Below are 24,606 nucleotides of genomic sequence, written 5' to 3'. Positions count from 1 at the left end.
TTCATAATATATACTGTTAAATATATTATTAGAAGATTTAAACGAATCTTTAAAAACAAAAGTTCATGTTAATGAAAACTGCTTTCTGTAAAGTCGAGATGAAAGTAAACCCATTTTACAGTAGGAAAAAATATATAGCATATAAATGTCCAAATGTTATTTGTAAAATATTTTATTTCTAATTAAATGTTTTTCCACTCATTATGGCACTGAACTGTTAGATATATTATTTGCTTATTTTTATTGATAAATGTATTTTAATCTTTTTTATTGATTTTTTAAATTTTTATACTATTTTCTTTAAATGAATCCCCCAGCACTTCCTTCCCTGAACCCCAGTTTGAAAACCCTGTCTCATGTTCTGCATTTTAAGTCTCCATGAATGGAAGACGTCACAGCAATTACATTGCTTTTCACCAAACTGATTGGCCAATGTTTTAACCTTATATGTCCAAAACTAATTTATCACAAAAAAAGTTTTAACATCTTGTTGCAATATTTTACAAAAACCAAGATGGAATATATTTGGTCAAAATCCCATGTTATAAAAGATGAAGTACTATGCAGGGTATTTAAGAAAATATTATCTGAATAGACTGCAATGCTGACCTAAAACGCAAAATGTTTGCCCTCTCTCTCTTCACCATGTTAAGACTTTATCTTAAGAACTTGACCAACTAGCAGTTGCCAAGGTGTAATCATCAATCTTACTTTTCCAATACAAATAAGACCAACCAACCTTTTCATAACTGAATTTAATAGTTATGAAGTTATTACCAGAAAGAAAATTAGATAACTTTAAGACTATTCTAAACAGTTTATGCAACTGGCCCCAGTTCATTATTTACCCTTGTAAGGGGTATTGAGAGTACAAGTTAAGATTTTCCAAACACAAGCAGCCCAGTTTGTTATACAAGTTGACCCTTCCAAACTACCTGCCATGCATATTTGGAATAATTGTGCTAAAATGAATAAAACTTGCACAAGTATGTGGTTGAAAAATGGAGTTGGTCTTTATTGATTTATTGACATTTAGACTAATTTAGTCCTCTTGCTGTTCCACCACTGTGCCCTTCTCGCTGACATAGATACCATCCAGGAACTTCCGGATGTCCTTCTTTCTCACAGTGGTGGCCTGCTGGATCAGAGCAGCTGATGGAGAAAACCAAAGAGAGAGAGAGAGAGAAAAAGTGTTAAGACAAACCAGTTTAAATGATGTCTCAAGGTGGTGCACCCAAGAACTCCCACGTGCTGTACAGAAATCAGACATTTAACATGCAAACCAAGCCAGTGGTTATATCTGTGGACTCAAATGCTTGTTAAGTGTTATCATGCTTAGATGACCGTGAACGTGCAATAAAGCCCTACAAAAGATGGCGTTGTAAAACTGTTTGGCATGTAGGATGATCAATTCAATCTTAATACTGTATCATTTGAAATTTGGCAATTTGGCAAAGAAGATTCAGCAGATTTAACAGTGAACATGAAAAATCACAACACAGAAGAGACAGGTTCAATGACAAAAGCAGGAAAACTGGCAGAGAAAAGAGCCGAGAGAAAGGCGAGGGGCAGCAGCAGCTCCTGACGCCCTGGACGGCGGTCTGGTTCTAACCTCGTGTTCTCTACGACTCCGGCTCCACTACAGTGCCCTTCTCTGAGACGTAAATACCATCCAGGAACTTTCTGATATCCTTATTTTTCACTGTGGTTGCCTGCTGGATGAGGGCAGCTGAAACAAGAAATGCTGGGGAGGTGAGGCATGCACACACACACACTAAACTAGATAATGCTCTTTCACACAACTTGTGTACACATCTCTCACACACACACACATAACCCAATGACAGACAGTCCTTCAAATCACCTCTCAGGTTATGCAACCAAGGGTTAAGAAAGTCAGATGGGGGAAAGGAGGCTAAAAATGTCTTTTGCAAAATAGTCTAAACAACACATCAGAACCTGCAAGTAATAGCAAATTAACACACACAAGGTGAGGGAGGGTACAGTTTAGGCTTAAGGGTTTCCACAACCAGTCCAGTAAAAGAATGGCATTTCAAATCAATTTTAGGACAAACCAATGACTATTTTCAGAAAAAAAAGTTTGATCATTCAAAATAAAATCAAAACAAGATGTTCTTGTGCATAATACTGGGATTAACTAAAACAGCAACTGAAGGACCTCTAACTAGAGATGCACCGATTGACCGGCCAGTGATCGGAATCGCCAATTTTTGCATGACCGGCCCGGATCGGTGACCTGCCGGTCAGTCTCACGTCTTGCCGATTACGAGCCGATCCTTTTATTGCCAGCGGCACAGGCAATGACGTCACAGCCACGCGCACACTCACAGTCACATGTAAACACGTCGTTTCACGGGAGAATGATTCTAATTTGAATTGCATTCAGTGTAAACGGCGACTGATAATGTATTTATGTCGTGCCAGATGAGGCTTGCACAGCCTGAGTGTGTGTGTGAGAGAGACAGCACACACAAAGTAACTCACAGAAACGTATAGATGCATACTGCGGTGAAAAAAAAAAAAAAGATATTTACAAAATATGATTTAGATAAGCAACATTATACGGCCATGATGTTTCCCTGAATATCAATATCAACATGACTGCAATGTGACACTGATTTTATACAATAGTATTTCAATAAACAAGAAGTTAAAATTAAGTGACTTAGATTTTAGACAAAATATTGACTGTTTTTGCTCAATTTCGTTGACGAAAATGGTTCCGATCAAAGTCACAGCAGAACTGTTTTGTGTCTCTAAGCAACACAGTGTTGTTTCGTCACTAAAATAATCCACGTTTTTGAGCAAATCGAGTGAGTCAATGATTCAGTGGCCCATTTATAAGGACAGTCACTTGCCTCGTTCCTTAAATAGTTCCTTATTATGCTAACTGAATTAATGAAAACAAATAAGAATTTGGTGTGAAAGATGACATTTAATTAGTTTAGGGGGAAAAAAGTGACCATTTATAAACAGTGGTAAATGACATCTGTTTTGTTACATACAGCAACTCATTTTAAGTTTACCATTTCTTCCTCTTTCCAGTCACAGAGCAATTTGGAGAGTTAAGTGAGAAAATCTGTAACTTAGTCCAGATTGGGGAATTGTAATGTTTAATTTCTTTTATGATGCAAATAATTTTTGCATTGAAATGTACAGATTTTTGTTTGTGTATGCTGTCATATAGTCCTTAGAAAGAAAATTGGAATCGGCAGGTCACACTTCCAAAAAAGATAAATAAAAATCTGCCAAGAAAATTGCAATCTGTGAATCTCTACCTCCAACTAAATCCAAATCATCTTAACTTGTTTGGCACAAGCACAACTGTAATTCAAATTAACAAGGCTAACAATTCATAGACCCTTTCTTCAGCAAAAATTAAAGCCATTATATAGTTTAAAATTATGCTAATGAGGTTGAGTTGCATGTATCTCTCTAGATAAAAAGGTTGATTTGTTTAACGCCATTCCAGCTTCTATGGCTATTTTCATGAGTCAAAGATTGACACTGTACATCTTAGAGATGCTTACCTGAGTTCGACACCAGCTCAATGTCATTACCCTCCAGAACCAGCTCGTCTTTTTGAGCAGCAGAGACTGCGCATGACACACCTACACACAAAAAAAAAAAACAGCGTAACCAGGAATGTATAAAGTAGGATTAGGGGCTTTATGGTGACAGACCAAAAAAAAAAAAAAAACCTAACACACATACCTGCCCTCATGCGGACACGCCGGATGTACTTCTCTCCCAAGAAGTTTCTGATCTCCACCAGAGAGCCGGTCTCCTGAATCACCACGTTAATGGGGAAATGGGCATATACAGATCGCATCTTGTATCTGAATCCCTAGAGAACAAAATTAACATGCATCACACAACAGTTCATATCTTTTCCTCTTCAATAACACAGCAAAGAAATTAAAGACACTAATACAGTCTTTTAAAGGCGGATTTACACAGTTAGCATACACAGTGAGGAAAAAATGCACCTAAGTCGAGTTTACTTACCAGGGTGACCCCCTTGATCATGTTCTGGACATGACTGCAGATGGTGCGGACTGTGGCCAATTCCTTCCTGTTACCCCACCACTTGTCCACGCGCAACTGAAACAAATTGTTTGCATAAATTTATTTAGTTTTATATCACTCATTTCATTAATCAGAACTAATCCAAAATGACTTCATATTTTGAAATATAAAACGTTGATCTAATTCAAATTTTACATACGGTTTATACTTATCCCAAAAAAAACTTGTCATAATGAGCATATTTGCTGTTTTTGAACTGTCAGCTTTGTTTTTAGACGTATTGTCATGTCAGAAGACTTTAGCATATATTTAATAAATATTCAGTATGCTGCACTTATCAATTTGCAGATGCAAAACAAACATAAGCATCATAGCACTGCTCAATGCATTTTTTTAAATCAGATTCAAGCATTTACACACTTTTTTTTAGCCCGATGATCTGATTTCATGTCTGTCACCACCTCCTTCCAATCGATTTCACTTTTATTTAGCCCAATCAGATCAACTGAGGTGTTAACGAAGCATTTTCAGTCTGATTATGCAATTAATCCAATTTCTAACCCATATTTAGGTGAATATAAATAACTATTGCTCGAGTTATTCTGTATTTAATTTCCATGTATCAAGGCTACAAACCTTCTTCTGTTTCTTGCCCAAAAGACTGAGCTCCAGGTTAATATGGTTGAACTCCCGGCGGAGAATTCCACGGGGTCCCTTCACAACAACTGTGCGGCCCTTGAGGGACACCTCCACTGCAAGGAATCAGCCAAAATGTAATAAAAGTTTAGACATGGAAAAGGAGAATATGTTTTTAAATACTTAGGATGTGAAGTATGATTTTCGGCATACCGTTTTGGGGGATGTCCACTGTCTGGTTACTGAGAATGGTCTTCATTCTGAAAGAACGGTACAGAAATTCAGTCAGAGAATGCTGAAATATACTTATTTTAATACATCTTATTAACTTGTCTTCACGGTGCCTTCATTTATCAATAGAGAAAAACCAGAGAGCCTAGTGCAAACCCGGTGGCATCAATGAGAATGAACTGTCAACTACACCCGAACACCAATGTTAACGTATTCTTTGACTTTTCAGTCGTTTTTACGGCTAATTGAACATTGCTAATATCATGAGACAAGTATGGCTTTATATCAATGTGCTCAATGAAGGAGTTGTGCTTGCTTCGGCCTACAAGTTTGGCTAACAGATAAACACCGACCAAACACACTGCGATAATAAAGCAGCATCGGGTTTTCGCCGCTAATACAACTACAGATATTTTCATGAATATGTAATCAAAAGCCTGGGGCACTAAGAAAACCGGACAGATTTGACATTAGTGCAGATTGTAGTTGATTAAAATGCACAAGAACAGGATGCGCCATGTTCTTACCTCGCCGATTACGGGGGGAAAGGAAGGAGGAAGGACGTCATGACGTAAATGTAACCAGTACGTCTTGCGTCATCGCCAGTTTCCAAGACACAACCAAACGAATACAGCTACTGAAAAGTTAATGAAGTGAACTGTCACAAAGATTATTAAATGAGATTTTATTGATATATATATATAGCTTTGTATGTGTATATTAAGAGGAAAATGTATCACATCCATAGGTTTGTCAGGTGTATATATATATATATATATATGAAATCTTTGGCATAAACGTGCAGTGTGAGTTAATCGATGTCAGAGCGATTGTTGTCAATGACAGGCTCAAGCTGGATTTAAAGTCATGGCGTTAATCAGCAGAAGTTGTGGTGCTGCGGTTCGATATTCGTCTAATCCTCTGTTTTTGCCATCAAAATGCTTTGAGGGGTCTAATGTGAGTGATTTATTTGTTTTGTTTTAGTTGTATGATTGATTGTACAAAAACATAATGTCAAATAGTTTAGTGTCAACTAGCCATACCGGTGCAGGCCAGTACAGAAGCTACTGCAATATAGCAGTATGATATATACTGATTAAATATAATAAAATGAGTTTAATATTTTCTACGCACATTATGCTATTAACAGTGCACGAATATATGCTGAGCTAACCGAACTGGTAGATGATGATCGTAGTATGAAAGTGCCCTGATCCTGTGCTTCTGGTCGCAGGTATATTGTAACAGACTGACCACTGCTGCCAACACATCCTCAACACTCACTGAGAGGAAGAGAGACGTGAAAGAGGATGGACTGAACCTGCAGGACTTCATATCTGGAGGGCTGTCAGAAAAGAGCAAGTGGGAGGAATACAGAGGCCACCTGAAGAGACAGAAGGGAGAAAGGTAAGCGTATGGAAACACCACTATCTTTTTGGTGCATGAATGTGGAAATATTTCAGTACGGTGGTTTTTATGAAAGTGTCATGATATTACTATGGTCATCAGTACCATGCCAACACAAAAGTAATAAAAAAATGTATGATTTTTTTTCCATGGTTTACAGTGATCACTTTGCAAAATCAGTTGTTCACTGTATAAATGTTGTCCAGATGTTCCTTTAGGCACACGGATATTGTTTGTTAAGAAACAAAGTGTGTGCTTTAATTGCTGAAAGACTGAAAGCATTTTTAACTGGTAAAGAACAATTTATGAAAATATATATTTTTTTAAACTGACAAAAAATATGGGAATTGGAGCAGTTTCTGATATTTATGTGGTAAAAGAGTAAAATTCTGATCGTTTTTAATGTCAATTAAGTAAGATTTTTATAGCAGACTACTTGCACAAATGCATATGAATATTGGAAGTCACACTATATCTCCCAAGAATATGTTTTACTAAGATTATATTTAAATGCTTGTTTTATGATCAAAGCTCTAAGGTTTTGATTGTAGGGGGAACTTATAATGCAATACAGTAAATTGATGATTGAGATTAAGAAACATTCCTCAAAAAAGCAATGTATATGTTTTATATTCCCTTTTTAACATGATTTTCCTTAAAAAAAAATTAAAAAAATTAATAAAAACATTTTTAAAAAAAGCCTCGGTCCAGTAATTGTTCATCTTGAAATATTACTAACAATATTAATATAATAATTTAGCACTTACACTTACTTTATTAAAATCAATAAAGATTTCACTGCAAAATAAATAAATAATAGACTTCTACTAAAAGGCCTTTTAGTTGTTAAAAAGAATAAACTATTGATCAGATGACAGAAGGCATGTAGTAGATTGCGTGCAACAGTTTTTTCAGCAAAGTTTTGATTATGCCCTAATTTAGAGATAATTCAGAAATGTGCTATCAAATGATACAGAAGGCTTTATAGGGTTAAGATGTAATAGATACAGTGGGGCAAAAAAGTATTTAGTCAGCCACCAATTGTGCAAGTTCTCCCACTTAAAAAGATGAGAGAGGCCTGTAATTTTCATTATAGGTATACCTCAACTATGAGAGACAAAATGAGAAGAAAAAATCCAGAAAAATCACATTGTAGGATTTTTAAAGAATTTATTTGCAAATTATGGTGGAAAATAAGTATTTGGTCAATAACAAAATTTCATCTCAATACTTTGTTATATACCCTTTGTTGGCAATGACAGAGGTCAAACGTTTTCTGTAAGTCTTCACACACTGTTGCTGGTATTTTGGCCCATTCCTCCATGCAGATCTCCTCTAGAGCAGTAATGTTTTGGGACTGTCGCTGGGCAACACGGACTTTCAACTCCCTCCAAAGATTTTCGATGGGGTTGAGATCTGGAGACTGGCTAGGCCACTCCAGGACCTTGAAATGCTTCTACGAAGCCACTCCTTCGCTGTTCGGCAGTGTGTTTGGGATCATTGTCATGCTGAAAGACCCAGCCACGCTTTCATCTTCAATGCCCTTGCTGATGGAAGGAGGTTTTCACTCAAAATCTCACGATACATGGCCCCATTCATTCTTTCGTTTACACAGATCAGTCGTCCTGGTCCCTTTGCAGAAAAACAGCCCCAAAGCATGATGTTTCCACCCCATGCTTCACAGTAGGTATGGTGTTCTTTGGATGCAACTCAGCATTCTTTCTCCTCCAAACACGACAAGTTGAGTTTTACCAAAACGTTCCATTTGGTTTCATCTGACCATATGACATTCTCCCAATCCTCTTCTGGATCATCCAAATGCTCTCTAGCAAACTTCAGACGGGCCCGGACATGTACTGGCTTAAGCAGGGGGACACGTCTGGCACTGCAGGATTTGAGGTCTTTGTTACTTTGGTCCCAGCTCTCTGCAGGTCATTCACTAGGTCCCCCCGTGTGGTTCTGGGATTTTTGCTCACAGTTCTTGTGATCATTTTGACCCCACGGGTGAGATCTTCGTGGAGCCCCAGATCGAGGGAGATTATCAGTGGTCTTGTATGTCTTCCATTTTCTAATAATTGCTCCCACAGTTGATTTCTTCACACCAAGCTGCTTACCTATTGCAGTTTCAGTCTTCCCAGCCTGGTGCAGGTCTACAATTTTGTTTCTGGTGTCCTTTGACAGCTCTTTGGTCTTGGCCATGATGGAGTTGGACTGTTTGAGGTTGTGGACAGGTGTCTTTTATACTGATAACGAGTTCAAACAGATGCCATTAATACAGGTAACGAGTGGAGGACAGAGGAGCCTCTTAAAGAAGAAGTTACAGGTCTGTGAGAGCCAGAAATCTTGCTTGTTTGTAGGTACAAATACTTATTTTACCGAGGAATTTACCAATTAATTCTTTAAAAATCCTACAATGTGATTTTCTGGATTTTTTTTCTCATTTTGTCTCTCACAGTTGAGATATACCTATGCTGAAAATTACAGGCCTCTCTCATCTTTTTAAGTGGGAGAACTTGCACAATTGGTGGCTGACTAAATACTTTTTTGCCCCACTGTAGATACAGAACCCTGCTGATTTTGTACATTTGCTGACTGACAAAGAAATGATCAGTCTATAATTTTAATGGTAAGTTTATTTGAATAGTGAGAGACAGAATAACAACAAAAAAAATACAGCAAAACGCTTTTCAAAAATGTTGTAAATTGATTTGCATTTTAATGAGTGAAATAAGTATTTGACCCCTTTGCAAAACATGACTTAGTACTTGGTAGCAAAACCCTTGTTGGCAATCACAGAGGTCAGAACTTTCTTGTAGTTGGCCACCAGGTTTGCACACGTCTCAGGAGGGATTTTGTCCCACTCCTCTTTGCAGATCCTCTCCAAGTCATTAAGGTTTCGAGGCTGACGTTTGGCAACTCAAACCTTCAGCTCCCTCCACAGATTTTCTATGGGATTAAGGTCTGGAGACTGGCTAGGCCACTCCAGGACCTTAATGTGCTTCTTCTTGTGCCACTCCTTTGTTGCCTTGACCGTGTGTATTGGGTCATTTTCATGCTGAAATACCCATCCACGACCCATTTTCAATGCCCTGGCTGGCTTCAATGCCCTGGCCCTGACGTTACATGGCCCCGTCCATCGTCCCTTTGATGCGGTGCAGTTGTCCTGTCCCCTTAGCAGAAAAACTCCCCCAAAGCATAATGGTTCCACCTCCATGTTTGACGGTGGGGATGGTGTTCTTGGGGTCATAGGCAGCATTCCTCCTCCAAACACGGCGAGTTGAGCTGATGCCGAAGAGCTCGATTTTGGTCTCATCTGACCACAACACTTTCACCCAGTTCTCCTCTGAATCATACAGATGTTCGTTGGCAAACTTCAGACGGGCTGTACATGTGCTTTCTTGAGCAGGGGGACCTTTTGGGCGCTGCAGGATTTCAGTCCTTCACGGTGTAGTGTTTTACCAATTGTTTTCTTGGTGACTTTGGTCCCAGCTGCTTTGAGATCATTGACAAGATCCTCCCGTGTAGTTCTGGGCTGATTCCTCACCGTTCATTGATCATTGAAACTCCACGAGGAGAGATCTTGCATGGAGCCCCAGTCCGAGGAGATTGACAGTTATTTTTTGTTTCTTCCATTTGCAAATAATCACACCAACTGTTGTCACCTTCTCACCAAGCTGCTTGGCAATGGTCTTGTAGCCCATTCCAGCCTTGTGTAGGTCTACAATCTTGTCCCTGACATCCTTGGACAGCTCTTTGGTCTCGGTCATGGTGTAGAGTTTGGAATCTGATTGATTGATTGCTTCTGTGGACAGGTGTCTTTTATACAGGTAACAAGCTGAGATTACTCCCTTTAAGAGAATGCTCATAATCTCAGCTCTTTACCTGTATAAAAGACACCTGGGAGCCAGAAATCTTGCTGATTGATAGGGGATGAAATGCAAATCAATTTATAACTTTTTTGAAATACATTTCTCTGTTGTTATTTTCTGTCTACATTTTTTTTTTTTTTGTTATTCTGTCTCTCACTCTTCAAATAAACCTACCATTAAAATTATAGACTGATCATTTCTTTGTCAGTGGGCAAACGTACAAAATCAGCAGAGGATCAAATACATTTTGTCCCCACTGTAGATAGATAGATAGATAGATAGATAGATAGATAGATAGATGATAAATAGATACCGCACAATAAAACCTACTGTAATAATTCAACTTTTACATATTACATAAGTCCAGTCCATTTGATATAACCAGAGGTGGTTATTTTGCCAGGCTAAGGCTACCACCATGGCTGAAAACAGAGATCCCTATAGGAAAGAACTACAACAAACTGAAGAACACACTTCGAGAACTGAACCTGCACACAGTGAGTGTTTGAAAACATGCCTGACATCTCAACTGCTTCACACAATTTCCTGACATAATGGTCACAATGTTTAATGTCACAATTCTCTAATACAAGGAACGTAGATGAGGACCAGGAGCTGTCAAGCTCCAAAAACAAAAATCAACCATAAAAAATCATAAAAACAGTCCATATGACTTGAGCACTACATACTCTACTGTTTGGGGTCAGCAAGATTTTTTTCATATAAATAAATAATACTTTCATTCAGTGAGGATGCATTAAATTGATCAAAGTGACAGTAAAGACATTGTTAGAAAAGATTGTTTTTGTTTTTTTTTACTTTTTATCCAACAAAGTAACCTGACAATGTTAAATCATTATATCAATATAAAAATATTAAACAACTGTTTTCAATATTGATAATAATAAATGTTTCTTGAGCACCAATTCAACATGTTAGATTAGACCAAATGAACATATTATGATTTCTGAAGGATCATGTGACACTGAAGACAAATCAAATGATTGCAGCGTTGTTGAACATTAGGGTCTTATTTCACAATCACAAACATGAAAAAAAAAATTACACACCTCAAAGCTTTGAATGCTAATGTACAGTGGTGTGAAAAAGTGCTTTGCAGCTTCAGAACCTGGACGACTTGCCATAATTGATGGAACCATGAATTCTGCACTCTATCAGAAAATCCTGAGGGAGAATGTCCGGCCATCAGTTTCTGACCTCAAGCTCAAGTGCACTTGGGTTATGCAGCAGGACAATAATTCCAAACACAGCAGCAAGTCCACCACTGAATGTCTCAAGAAAAACTAAATTAAGGTTTTGGAGTGGCCAAATCAAAGTCTGGACTTAAATCCAATTGAAATGCTGTGGCATGACCTTAAACAGTCCATTCATGCTCGAAAACCCTCCAATGTGGCTGAATTAAAACAATTCTGCAAAGAAGAGTGGGCCAAAATTCCTCCACAGCGATGTGAAAGACTCATTGCCAGTTATTGCAAACGCTTGATTGCAGTTGTTGCTGCAAAGGGTGGCACAACCAGTTATTAGGTTTAGGGGGAAGCACTTTTTCACACAGGGCCATGTGGGTTTGGATTTTGTTTTCCCTTCATAATAAAAAACTTCATTTAAAAACTGCATGTTGTGTTTACTTGTTATCTTTGATTAATATTTACATTTGTTCGATGATATGAAACATTAAAGTGTGATTAAAAATGCAAAAAAATAAAAAATCAGGAAGGGGGCCAACACTTTTTCACACCACTGTATGTAGCTATATAGTGTTTAATGTTGTAAACAGAATTTTGCTATTTTATGTAAATCTTGCTAAACAACGATGACTACCATCCACTTTTATTGTATTTAAAAGAGCAGCTTAGACATTCTGTTATTTTAAAATGATGTTTATAAGCCAGTGGTACATGAGTCATCAACTGTTATTGTTACAGGTCTGTGAGGAGGCCCGGTGTCCCAATATCGGGGAATGCTGGGGGGGGGGAGAGTATGCCACTTCCACAGCAACCATTATGGTGAGTGTATTGAGTCTGCGAAATGCCCACACATACACAAGGACAATATCTCATTGTTATGGCCCTGATTAAAAACCTCTACTTGATTTCCCACACTCTATCTGTAGTTGATGGGGGACACATGCACACGTGGCTGTAGGTTTTGTTCAGTTAAAACAGCGAGACGTCCTCCACCTCCTGACCCTGAGGAGCCATATAACACAGCTAAAGCCATTGCAGCATGGGGTCTGGACTATGTAGTACTCACATCAGTGGACCGAGACGGTGAGAAAACATGAAACACCAACAAACCAAAATGAAAGACCATTTTCTCATTGATGTATTTCCTTGTGAAACTAAGACAGGGCTCATCCGTTTAGCTACTGTCCGTTTCCCTAAATAGGAAGTTCATTTTAAATAAGTTTATCTGTTATAATGATTTTTAGTAAGTGAAGTTTTAATAGTACGCTAGCATAGAGATGACATATAGACATACAAAACTTTCATTTTGGTTTCATTGTATCTTTAAAATTTACCATTGCACTTTATTTTTGACTTCTGACCATATTTTTTATTGGAATGAACAGACATTCCTGATGGAGGGGCTGAACACTTTGCAAAGACCGTCTCCAACCTTAAAGAAAGGTACAAAGATGAAAAAAAGAGTTTATTTGTTTTTTTAGAATCAACTCATTCATCCATTTCTCTCATACATGATCTTTTCTCTCTTAGGAACGCTAAAATCCTGGTAGAGTGTTTGACTCCTGATTTCCGTGGTGATCTGGCAGCAGTGGAGAAAATTGCTTTGTCTGGGCTTGATGTTTATGCTCACAATGTAGAGACTGTCAGAGATTTACAGAGGTTAGTACTGTAGAGTCTCGTGTGCTATATAAAATATATATATATATTATAAAAAAATAATGATAAATATTATTATAAATATATTTTATGTTCCTTTTATGTTTCTTTCATATTTTATTTGTATTATTATTATTTTTTCTGTTTTGTTTCTAGCATATACAGTCACCACCAGATGGCAGAAATATCTAGTCTATTTTATCATGTGAATTAGTAGCTCTCATCGTTTAAAGCCTGGAGATTTCATTGCAGATCTCACTTTCCATCTTTGATCTTTGACCTTAAGGCATGTGCGTGACCCCCGTGCAAACTTCGACCAATCACTGAGTGTTTTACGGCATGCTAAAAAGGTGAAGCCCAGTGTGCTCACGAAGACTTCCATCATGCTGGGGCTCGGAGAGACAGATACGCAGATACGCGCAGCTCTGAAAGGTAATTCTTATTAGAATTAGAGATGTGTTACTTATATCACAGGAGGTAGATAAATATGCATATATTAGCATATGAGAGTTCTTTGTGTTCTTGCAGAGTTGAGGGACTCTGGAGTGGACTGTCTAACACTGGGGCAGTACATGCAGCCAACCAAACGCCATCTCAAGGTGCGAAAATAATAAAACTACCCAACATCACAGCCTGTTCACTAACCATCTGATACACTCTGCACACAAAATGGCAAGTGCTGGCTGACATCACCAGCCAAAAGCTGATTAGCGTTCGGTAATAAAGGTGTGGTCACATTCGGTTGTCAATGTCTCTGTGACCAGCTTGAACCCAGTGCGAAATCTGCGTGTGGAAATCTTTCACCTTCATGCGAAATTCCCAATCGTGTGGATTTCTATTGAAATCCTGGATTTCGCTCTTAAAAAAATTTGCCAAACAATGGCAATGTATCTGTACCTTAAAGCAACTCTATGTAGTTTTGTGTTATTTTGTGACTTTGAAGTCCCCTATAGTTAAGTGAGAGGAATTCTCTATGGTAAATTTATTATAAGTGAATAGCTATAAAAATTCATTTGCCACTGTCATAAAGCAAACTGCCCTTTACACGTTTTAAAACTGATATTTCAAAGTAAAAAAGACTAAAGATACGTTTTCTTTAAGTAATCTATTTTAGATGACCTTGCACAGAAACAAAACAAACTCTGATTGGACATGTTGGGTAGATCTAAGAAGAACCAAATTTTACCAAAGTGAGAAGTCTTCCAGAAATAATCATTCAAAAGCAACAGGCAACATTTCCCATTTCATACAATCCTCACTGACCTATCAGAACATAAGCACAAGGCAGAAGATTGCAATGTTGAAATCATCACACACTTGTCATGCTTTCAGAGTGTCATTATCTCTTCTTGAATGCATCAGTCTGACAGTGTGTGTCTGATTGAAGGTGGAAGAGTATGTTACTCCTGAGAAGTTTGCTTACTGGGAGAAGGTTGGCCAGGAGATGGGCTTCGTCTACACAGCCAGTGGGCCACTTGTGCGCTCCTCTTACAAAGCAGGTAACCTGAGAGCATGTTTTAATTCATGGAAATTTAGCTAATACTCAGATAATCTGTAGGTATCTGTTAGCATTCCCATTTCTTTCAATGACAGTTGCTTGGCTGGTGCAAGATGCCCCAAACATGTGACTTTTAATCTCCCATCTTTTCTCATGGGGCAACAACAGCTACATCAATAAAATGAATCATTTGCTGCATGTTGCTTGCAAAAAAAAATTATAATTCCATCATCTACTTTAGAATTTGTTAAAGCTTTTACAACAAGAGGTGTAGTTTCGACTTTCAGGGCAGCCAAACATGTGACAATTACACATACTGTAACTTTATTTGTTTAAACATACCGTTTCATTTTTAGGTGAATTTTTTTTGAAGAATCTGCTGGAAAAGAGGAAGACTGAAGGAGCCACAGTGGCAGCAGAGTAAAACGTATAAATACTATTAATAGAATGGTTCATTCAAAAATGAAAATTCTGTAATAATTTAGTCTCACTCATGTCATTTTTCTGCGACAAATAATAATACAGGGTTGGAACAACATGTAAATGATGCCTGAATTTTCATTTTTGGTTGAACGGTCCCTTTAAGTAAACATATTACAAAATTATGTTGCAGTAACTCGAAATGTTGTTTTAGAAATGTATATTGTGTATCATTTAAGTAATATCAATCGAATATATTAAATTCAAACTTGTCAAAGATGATGTTAATTGTGTATTTTTGTTTCAGCCATGTTTGGCTTCTATATTTAAGCCTGTGAAATGAGTAGCCAAAACTGCTTCATTTCATTGGTCCATATTTATTTAAGAAATACATTTTCTTCAATCGTTGTACATGACCATTATAAACCTGTACAGTAAAGAGATGATTTTATAAAAGCTACAACTGTGACTCTACAATAATAAAACACAGTGCAGGTTGAACAATACATATCACAGGATTAATAACTGATTGACAGCTATTTGATATCACATGCCAAGTTTAAAGCAACAGCATTTTTTAATGTCCCACTTGGTCCTAGTATTTAAAAGTTGCCATTCTTTCTGTTGCTGCTCCTTCAGACATCGCTCTCACATAAGTAAAAGATTATGTCATTAATAAAGATTAAGTCAATAACACTGATAACTGTAAACAATAATATACTACTAAACAGTACTGAGATGTTAATGTATTAACATCAGTTTTGTGTACAGTTAATATATGTTTCAAACATTTTCTGAAATGGCACAGACATGAGAACATTCTAAAAAATTTCAAGAATAATGATTTAAGAAACTGAGACACAAATGACACAGTGTTTAAAACATTAAATCACTGCATTTTTGTGAACGGGCATGAAAGATAAAACTCAATTAAGATAAAAACATTCTAAAAGACAAACACACACAAAGCAAAATGCATTTTTACAAACAGATTTCCTGCAACGGTCACACATTACTTTGGTTTTCTCAGCAAAAGACTTTAATCAGTGTAAAGTGCACATGCGTGTGTGTATGAGTCTGTGTCTAGGCTTTGGATTTCTTCATGGGTGGTTCACTGATTCGTGGAACTCCTCCAGATGGTGTGAAAGGAATTCGGGTCGTCACCTTCTTTCCAATGGTCTCGATCTATACAACACACACAACATTAAACCATGCCAACTAATAAAACGATGAAGTCAGGCAGGTGGGCACAGCCACAAACATGCTAACTGCACAAATATCCACTCACCTGAAAGCCAAAGTTTTGTAGCTGAGGATGCAGATGGTCCAGGACTCGTCGACCATCAAAGATAAAAGCTGGTTTCAACATCTTGTGGTATATTTTCTCGTAATCCAGATCCTAAAAACAAACACAGGTGTTTTATTTAAATTTATTTATACGATTTTTCACTTAGAAATGTAATAGTATATTTTTATTTTATTTACATTTCTAAATTAATAAATATAAACCAAAAAAGTTATACTTTATTTTAAGGTGTCCTTGTTACAGTGTAATTATACCTTTAAGTACAGAGTAATATTAATTAACTTGTACTTATTATATGGTAAGGATTAGGGTTTGGCGTAGGGTTACTTGCATGTATATTATGCATAATTTATTTTTATTATAATAGTAAGATTTAGGGTGAGAGGTTACAATGAAGATTGGACACAGTCTGCAGTTAGGAGATTTGGAAAGGAAAATCAAGAGACATCTCTAAATAAAAAAAAACGGTTAAAATCAGAAAATAAACCATTGTGTGTGCTGTTCAATATTCTTCTATTCGTTCAGATATAAAAAAAGATCATAGATAAACACTGGTATATATATATATCTTAAAATCCAATCCTTTCCTCAATTATATCTTTTAGAAAACACAGAGGTTTGTGTATAAACGCTCTCCAAATATACGTGATCTCCTTGTAAGAGCTGATGTTAGTTCATCTGTAGAACGACCCACTCACTTTTTATATATCCCCTCGGCCTCGGGTAACTATAGTTGTGGTTGTTGTGTCCAGTGTAATATCACTACAAAAATATCACTACAGTGTAATATATCACTAATATCTTCTCTCATCCTTTAGAGTTTAAAATTAAGGGTGCCATCACTTGTACTACTAAAAATGTTATTTATATGATAATATGTCCATGCGGGTTAGCGTATATAGGAAAGACACAACGTGCTTTAAAAACAAGGATTGCAGAACATCGAGGCAGTATACGCAACAAATGATCCAAAAAAAAAAAAAAAAACCCGGTAGCAGTACATTATAAATCAAAAAGGCATAACCTTTCCACACTGAGGTATATTGGAATTGAACATGTTAAAGTACCCAGGAGAGGTGGTGATGTCAACAATATTTTACTAAAGAGAGAAGCTTACTAGATTTACACACTAAATACTCTTTCCCCTAAGGGTTTGAATTTAGAACTTGATATTTTTTGTATCGAAAGGTGAATGTTGTTGATACAGTCTCGTTTGTACCTAAATATATGTTGTATAGTTATGCATTGATTAGTAATTGTAAATTATAAAAAGGATGGGCGACTGTTTGGGTGTTGTATTATGATGGTTTGGGGATTTTCTGATATTGTGTTTGCATTTAAATTTTTGCCTCAGTGTGGTTGTCTTGTTTCAATTGTGATATACTATAGCTGCTCACATGATTGACTTTGATTGCTAACAGGTGTAATCAATTGGAACTCTGTTTGAATCCGAGTACTTACTGAGCTGTTGCTTTTGCATGCATGTGTGTTTGCCTGACGAAGGTCTTTGACCGAAACGTTGCCACTTTTAAACTTTTTTGAATAACGGGAGATTAACAATGTGCAGATCTTTTTTCTATTATTTGATGATACCCTTTGATCTTGCACCTGGCCAAGACATTTTTGGATGTGCGTACTTTGACCCTTCTATTATAATAGTAAGGACATGTAGCATGTGTAACAAGGACACCTTAAAATAAAGTGTGACCACCAAAAAATTTTTTACATGTAGATTTATAATTCTACATTTATTCTAAAATTATTTATATTCAAATGTATTAAACATTTTTACATTTCTAAATAAATTAATATATGACCAATAATTAATTTACATTTGTAATGTTTTGTATTAATTGTAAAATGATTATTTAAAAATATTATTTAGTGTTACACATTTTTATTTCAAAATGAATAGATTATAAATTGCTTTTATAATATTATATTTACATTAAAATAAAAAATTAGCAATATTTTTTATTTAATATATACATTCATAGGTAAATCAAAAAAATTTTTTAATAAAACGGTAAGAAAATGTCCAAAAATACCTGGAAATTAATGCATTGTTTGTAAGGCACAAAAATACATGCACATGATTAATACATATGGTGCTGATATAGTGTTGGTCCAATAGGGCAAGTGACAGTTCTGCTTTTGTAAAGCAAGCAACTTTAAATCAAAGCATGACTCAAATATTACACTATACATCAGTGCTTTCTAAATCTGCATAGAGTCTGTGTTTTTTCTGTGTGCCATGTACCTTAAACATGTCCCACTCTGTGCAGATGACCAGGGCATGTGCACTTTCACATGCCTCATAGGGGTCTGGCGTAACTGTTACAAGATCAGACACTGCAGAGAGAATGAGAGTCATGGCAAATTAGACAGAAACACGCAGACACAAACTTTCTCCTGCATTCTCATATGTGAGTTTCTCCCCTACATGTCATTCAGCATGAGACAGCACTCTCTTCCCCCTCCCATCATTCAACGAGACTTGACCTAATGCATGGTTTTATCTGCTCAACATGCATACCTCTCTCTGGGTTGTCTCCGGAAATGCTGGGTTGAGAAAGGTCCTGGATTATCTGCTCCTTCAGCACTTTAGGGTCATAAATATGCAACTTGGCTCCTTCATCCATCAGATACTTAGATATGTAGATACTGGAGGACTCTCTGAAACACACATACACACAGGAGAGACTTACAACACAAGATTCCCATTTACACACACATTATAATGCCATGGAAAAGGCCCTTTATGAATAAAAGAGAACAGTAGCAAAAATATTACATATTAAATAACTAATAATATTTTTAAATAAAATTATACAATATTGAAAATTTGATTTTTTTTTTTTCAGGCAGTTTAATAAAACTGTCATAATTTCACAGTGGTGTCCAACAGACAGAATATAATAATCTCATTGTGAAATCTCACTCAACTGTGAGGCTTATATTGTTTAAGAAAAAAACTAACTGGTTAATACAGAGTTACTCAGAAACAATATCATTTGCCTATTTTTGAGCTGCCATTGAAAATACCTCTAAACAAAGTCCAACAGAACAAACATTTGCGCATCTCTGAGCAACACAAAATAGTGGTGCTTTCCTTCTAAATGTAAAAATCACTGTTTTTGAATAAATTAACGGAAGAATTAAGTGAATAATTCAATTAATTATTATAATTCGCTTGTAGGCACCTACTGGCGAAACAATGTAAAAATCCCTTTGACTTAGTGTAACTTAGTAAAAACACTTAAGTGTTGTTGAACTGAACATCAGCACTCAGCTAATCAAATTCGAGCTAATCAAGATCGGAACTAACTGTGTAATAAACATTTATGATTTTACATTAGTTCTAAATCAGTAATCAAATTAAGTACATTTGTGGCATTCACTCATTTGCACTAAAAGTCAGATTTCCTTGCTTCCATCATTGCTGTTAATCTAGGAATGTTTAATGCCATGAATCATTCTTAAATTGTGCTGCATAACATGATCACCAGGTATTGAATAAACTTCTGGAGTTCATATTACCTTAAATGCTGCTCCCATTAGGAAAAGATGGACATATTAAATAATAAAACATTCTGAAATTCATGTGAATTTTTTAATTAAACTTTTCACACAAACAACTTTGTGACAAATTGTCATGTTAATAATATAATTATTTGCACTAGTGGTATCAGAGTTTGGACCCACTTAGTTATTGAAGGGATTTGTTATAAGCTTGTGTTCATGCCCCATTCCTATTATGTCTTGAATGAAGGTTAAAAAAAACAGCATAGTCATAATTATCTTCTGAAACAATCCACATGCAAGGGCATGACATATACTCAGTGACTCTAGATAAAGGTCATGGGTGGCATGGGCGTGTTCATGCATGTATTTAAGTATGCATTGTTTTAATAGGATATAGTTCAAACCAAGGAAAACTGTGTGTAATCTTCATTACACAATCAAAGTTGATGGTTAACTCATGCTCTGAAATCTCATGGTCTGTGTTTTGTAGGTAAAAGTGAAAGACACAGCTTTTGACTGAACGTGATAAAATTGTTATAAATAAAACAGACTGATTCAAAGTATCCCCGCGTGTACCTGGTGTCTCCTGTGTCCTTCTTGAAGGAGAAACCTAACAAAGCGATTTTCTTCCCTGTAACGGTGTTAAACAGGCAGTCAATGATCCGACAGGCAAATCTCTTTCTCTGATATTCGTTCATGTCAATCACCTGAACATAAGGAGGCACAGAGTAAAAGGTTAGACAAAATTAATCAAACTTATTTGTTGATATCAATGAGTTTTTGTATGACAAGTTATCATATTTTTAGTTGGTAAGAATTTTAAATGTTTTTGAAATAAATCTCTTATGTTCACCAAGGATGTATTTATTTGAGCACAACCATTAAAAACTGTAATATTGTGAAATATCAAATTTACGCAAAGCTAAATCTGATTTGATGCATCTTTCCATTGAATAATGACTCACGAAAACCAACATATCCCATCAAGACTTACTAAATAAGCATTCAAAGTGAAGTTTACCTGCTGCCAGTATGAAGCAACCTCTGGGAGATTCAGTGCCTCACACAGATACACCAAATTCAGCACATCCTTCTGAAAACAACTTCCTCCAAAACCTGATACAGACACAAACACAATTGAAGGCCAACTGAAGCACAACTTTTATGTGTTTGCTTGAATCTCATTCTATCATATCATAAAGAGCACCAATAATTAGGAATTAAGATGGCAATATCAAATGGTAATGGAAACAACAAATGCACTGACCCACGCTGGCTTTGAGGAACTTGCTCCCAATGCGCTGATCCATGCCGATGGCTCTGGCCACCTCCTCAACATCAGCGCCAGTGGATTCACACAAGGCAGAGATGGAGTTTATACTACTGATGCGCTGAGCCAGGAATGCATTTGCTGCCTAAAAACACACATTATAATTAAATGACTTTTACATATCAAATTATTATAGAAATGCTCAGCTTTTTTCCTAACTACAATTCTTATCAGGCTCATTCTTATCATTAATTGAATTCTTATATTTACATTATACATACCAGTTTGGAAAGTTCTGAGGACCAGGTGTTGGTGGTGATAATGCGTGATTTGGGGACCCAGCGCTCATAAACTGCACTGAGAGCACTGATGGCCCTTTGACCCTCTGGAGTCTCATCTCCACCTATTAGGACACGATCTGGGTCCTTCAAGTCCTTCACTGCTGTACCCTCTGCAAGGAACTCTGGGTTAGAGAGAACCTGTAATCAAAGGCGGGAAATTAATTTATTAACACAGAGGAGCAGTGAACAAATCCCTAAGGTCCACAAATCCAGTTGGTTTATTAGTTCACTTGAGAGAGGCAAAAATAGCAACCTTTGTAGAAAATCCTTTTTAAAACAACAGCCTAATCCAGATAATATTTACAAGTAGATGATGGCTGTGTAAACTAATGTAGAAGCACATTTTCACAACATAAATTAGACAAACAAGTTCCTTTAACTTTTTAATACCCCCATTGTGTCCTATTTGAGTGAACACACACATATTCATACATTTATATGCTGTACACACACACACACATTACTATTCAGTAAGACTCAATAAGATGTTTTTAATGTTTTTGAAGGAAGACTCTTATGCTCACCAAGGCTGCATTTGATATAAAATACAGTAAAAACATTACAATTGTGAACTATTATTACAATTTAAAATGACTGTTTTCTATTTCAATATATTTTAAAATGTAATTTATTTCTATGATGCCAACGCTGAAGTTTCAGCAGCCATTACTTTAGTCTTTAGTGTCACATGATCCTTCAGAAATCATTCTAATATGCAGATTTGGTGCTCAAGAAACATTCCTTATTATTATCAGTGTTTAAAATAATTGTGCTGCTTACAATTTTTTTGTGGAAACTGCAACATTTTACAGGATTCTTTGATGAATAGTAAGTTTAAAATAACAACATGTATTTGAAATAGCAAAAAGGTGATTTAAAAAAAAAAAAAAAAAAAAAAAAGTGGATGGTGACAATTTCCTTTATCAAATTATATACAATTTAACCTCAAATTCTGGACTAAAGCTCATAAGACATTTTTTTTGTCAAGTTCCCCATATATCAGCCATTCACGCAAACACACCTGCAAATTGAGGCTGGGTTTGGTGTTTGCATCAAATATCCTGCGGATGCTCTCAGCAGCACGGACTGGCACCGTGCTCTTCTCTGTAACGATTTTATACCCATCCGACATCTCCACAATCCGCCGTGCACATGCCTCGATAAACTTCAAGTCAGCAGCACGACCTTTGCCCATACCATATGTCTTAGTTGGGGTGTTTACCTGAGCAGAAGAGAAAAATACTAGGATCAGTGTACAGACCGACATGCAAAACCACATTAAAATACTTTGTTACACTCACAGAAATGAAGACCAGATCTGCCTCTTTAATGGCAGAGTCGATATCTGTGGAGAAGAAGAGGTTCTTCCCACGACAAGACAACACCACTTCATTAAGACCCGGCTACAACAGCAAGAAGAAGAGACACATTTCATGAAGAATTCTCATTTAAAAACATTTGTAAATGGATGAAGCAATTCTTTTACTAACTTTTTGTACTATTCACTTGTTTAAGGGTAAAATAGTTCTAATTGAGAAAATAAATCAGAGTGCACCTTTAACTTGAATTTATATCTTTACCTCGTAGATGGGCAGGGTGTCAGAGTTCCAGGCTTTGATCCGGGATTCATTAACATCCACTACTGTTACTGTGATCTCAGGACACATGCTTGCAATGACACTACATGTTGGACCTCCAACATACCCAGCACCTATACAGCAAATCTTTTTAATCTGAAACATCTGAGAAAAGAGACATATGGAATCAAACTTTAAAAAATAGCCCTAAATGGTCTGCAACAGATTATGAATGGCCCCTTATTAACCAGCCAACTATTCTCAAGGCAATTCCTTCTCTTTCACAGAGATCCAGGGCCTCATGTGGTGGTCACTGCTGGTAAGTATCATATTACTGAACCCCTGGGGCTAAGTAGTGATGAGAAGTTCGGCCCTTTGCGACGTTCGGTTCTTTTGAACAGTTCATCCCATAATCCGATTCAGCGATTCTTTTAAACAATATATATTTAGCGATCCACTAATAAATCCTATTAAAAATATATCCTAAAATCAGTTAAGCCTCACGCGTATATTACGTTTAAGGTAATAAAAAAAACTATTTTAAATTAATTATAATACAGTTTAAGGAATTACATTTCGAGCCTTCAGTCCGATCTCACTCATCGTTTATCTGGTAAATAAGTCAGTGGGGTTTTAACATCACTTGCGGTTTTGTGAAACAGCAGATCAAAAGATTAACTGAAAAAAAAAATCCGACTCAAAAGACGAAATCGTTCAGTTAACTAACGTGTAACTTATGGCTCTGCTGTAACAGCCATGAATAACTGATAATAAAAAAACAGATGATAAAATTTAAAGATGGATAGAAAGAACGCAAATTTTGTGTTCGCAAAAAAAAAAGTTTATAACTGTTGCCAGTTGATGCTTTTAACATTTAAAATGTCATTTAATTATTTATGTTTTAATTGCTGATGTTCTCGTGAATATAGGAACTAAAACTGTTAGAACTTAACTGTTTTATCATTTAAAGATTTACAGAATATGATCAGTTTTAGATCACAACTTTAAATTCTATGTGATATACTTTAAAATATATAAAAGATTTCAATAGCTATAACACAGACTTAAGTTACCTTGTCTCACAGCGAAGTTCTTCAGTTAAACACTCTTCTGTGTGACTCAGACCAGTATTCAGGTAAAGTTCCTCCGTCTGAGGTGCCTTGTTCCCGAATGAATAAAACTATTATATCCCTGATACATAAACTCACGCAGAACACGCACACACACATTTAGGAACACACACCCACCCACTGGGAGGCGGATAGCAACGTAAACACTTCAGAGAGAGGAGGGGGTTAAAGGACAAACTCTGCTTCCGGGTCATAAAGCCTTTCTTTTCAAATTAAGAGTCTTGTTAACATAAGGAAGCGCTGACCAAATCTTATTTTGACTGTGACTTAAACAGAACAAATGAACGTTCATAAACCGAAATAATTTATTCTTGTTATTAAACCTAATTTGATTAGATAACGTAAAATAAATGCGGTGAAACTTATTATTGGGACATTTCATTTGACATAAATGCCACTAAAGCGAAACATTACGTGTGGAGAACGCAGCCTTTTCAGAAGCAGCCAATCAGCGACTGAGAGGTCTCGGTAACGTAACAAAGGAA

The 24,606-nt window shown here is 36.4% G+C and overlaps 3 protein-coding genes across 3 annotated transcripts; 1 reads left to right on the top strand and 2 right to left on the bottom strand.

Moving 5' to 3' along the window:
• Positions 1–989: 989 nt before the first annotated feature.
• On the bottom strand, positions 990–5,523 carry rpl9 (ribosomal protein L9). Its single transcript, XM_058769570.1, has 8 exons — positions 5,445–5,523; positions 4,900–4,946; positions 4,687–4,802; positions 4,030–4,125; positions 3,736–3,868; positions 3,552–3,632; positions 1,613–1,729; positions 990–1,152 (listed from the first exon to the last, which is right to left on the bottom strand). The coding sequence occupies exons 2-7, from the start codon at positions 4,943–4,945 to the stop codon at positions 1,623–1,625; spliced, it is 579 nt and encodes a 192-aa protein (XP_058625553.1). The 5' UTR covers position 4,946; positions 5,445–5,523; the 3' UTR covers positions 990–1,152; positions 1,613–1,622.
• A 195-nt stretch (positions 5,524–5,718) lies between these two features.
• On the top strand, positions 5,719–15,914 carry lias (lipoic acid synthetase). The gene is made up of 11 exons (XM_058769563.1): positions 5,719–5,874; positions 6,152–6,324; positions 10,597–10,690; positions 12,137–12,217; positions 12,325–12,481; positions 12,784–12,841; positions 12,929–13,057; positions 13,341–13,486; positions 13,583–13,653; positions 14,442–14,553; positions 14,909–15,914. Exons 1-11 carry the CDS (start codon positions 5,785–5,787, stop codon positions 14,974–14,976), a joined length of 1,179 nt encoding a protein of 392 aa, XP_058625546.1. The 5' UTR covers positions 5,719–5,784; the 3' UTR covers positions 14,977–15,914.
• ugdh (UDP-glucose 6-dehydrogenase) lies at positions 15,334–24,604 on the bottom strand. The gene is made up of 12 exons (XM_058769552.1): positions 24,065–24,604; positions 22,995–23,156; positions 22,716–22,817; positions 22,436–22,636; positions 21,355–21,552; positions 21,071–21,218; positions 20,825–20,919; positions 20,380–20,510; positions 18,815–18,954; positions 18,539–18,630; positions 16,261–16,371; positions 15,334–16,157 (listed from the first exon to the last, which is right to left on the bottom strand). The coding sequence occupies exons 2-12, from the start codon at positions 23,154–23,156 to the stop codon at positions 16,056–16,058; spliced, it is 1,482 nt and encodes a 493-aa protein (XP_058625535.1). The 5' UTR covers positions 24,065–24,604; the 3' UTR covers positions 15,334–16,055.
• Between the last annotated feature and the right edge of the window lie 2 nt (positions 24,605–24,606).

Source organism: Onychostoma macrolepis, chromosome 01 (genome assembly GCF_012432095.1).
Source record: "Onychostoma macrolepis isolate SWU-2019 chromosome 01, ASM1243209v1, whole genome shotgun sequence".
In the NCBI taxonomy this organism is placed as follows: domain Eukaryota; kingdom Metazoa; phylum Chordata; class Actinopteri; order Cypriniformes; family Cyprinidae; genus Onychostoma; species Onychostoma macrolepis.
Note: the sequence above shows the minus strand (reverse complement) of the source record. Positions and strands in the feature narration are given on the sequence as shown.

Bases quoted from the DNA above. Each gene is read 5' to 3' on its own strand.
- lias (XM_058769563.1), top strand. From the start codon at position 5,785: ATGGCGTTAATCAGCAGAAGTTGTGGTGCTGCGGTTCGATATTCGTCT. The intron at 10,691-12,136 runs GTGAGTGTTTGA...TTATTGTTACAG, and splicing joins GAGAACTGAACCTGCACACA to GTCTGTGAGGAGGCCCGGTG. The intron at 12,842-12,928 runs GTACAAAGATGA...TTTCTCTCTTAG, and splicing joins GTCTCCAACCTTAAAGAAAG to GAACGCTAAAATCCTGGTAG.
- ugdh (XM_058769552.1), bottom strand. From the start codon at position 23,156: ATGTTTCAGATTAAAAAGATTTGCTGTATAGGTGCTGGGTATGTTGGA. The intron at 22,818-22,994 runs GTAAAGATATAA...TTGCTGTTGTAG, and splicing joins ACACCCTGCCCATCTACGAG to CCGGGTCTTAATGAAGTGGT. The intron at 16,158-16,260 runs GTGAGTGGATAT...TGTGTTGTATAG, and splicing joins TACAAAACTTTGGCTTTCAG to ATCGAGACCATTGGAAAGAA.
- rpl9 (XM_058769570.1), bottom strand. From the start codon at position 4,945: ATGAAGACCATTCTCAGTAACCAGACAGTGGACATCCCCCAAAACG. The intron at 4,803-4,899 runs GTATGCCGAAAA...GATTCCTTGCAG, and splicing joins AGTGGACATCCCCCAAAACG to TGGAGGTGTCCCTCAAGGGC. The intron at 4,126-4,686 runs GTTTGTAGCCTT...AATTTGTTTCAG, and splicing joins TGGGCAAGAAACAGAAGAAG to TTGCGCGTGGACAAGTGGTG.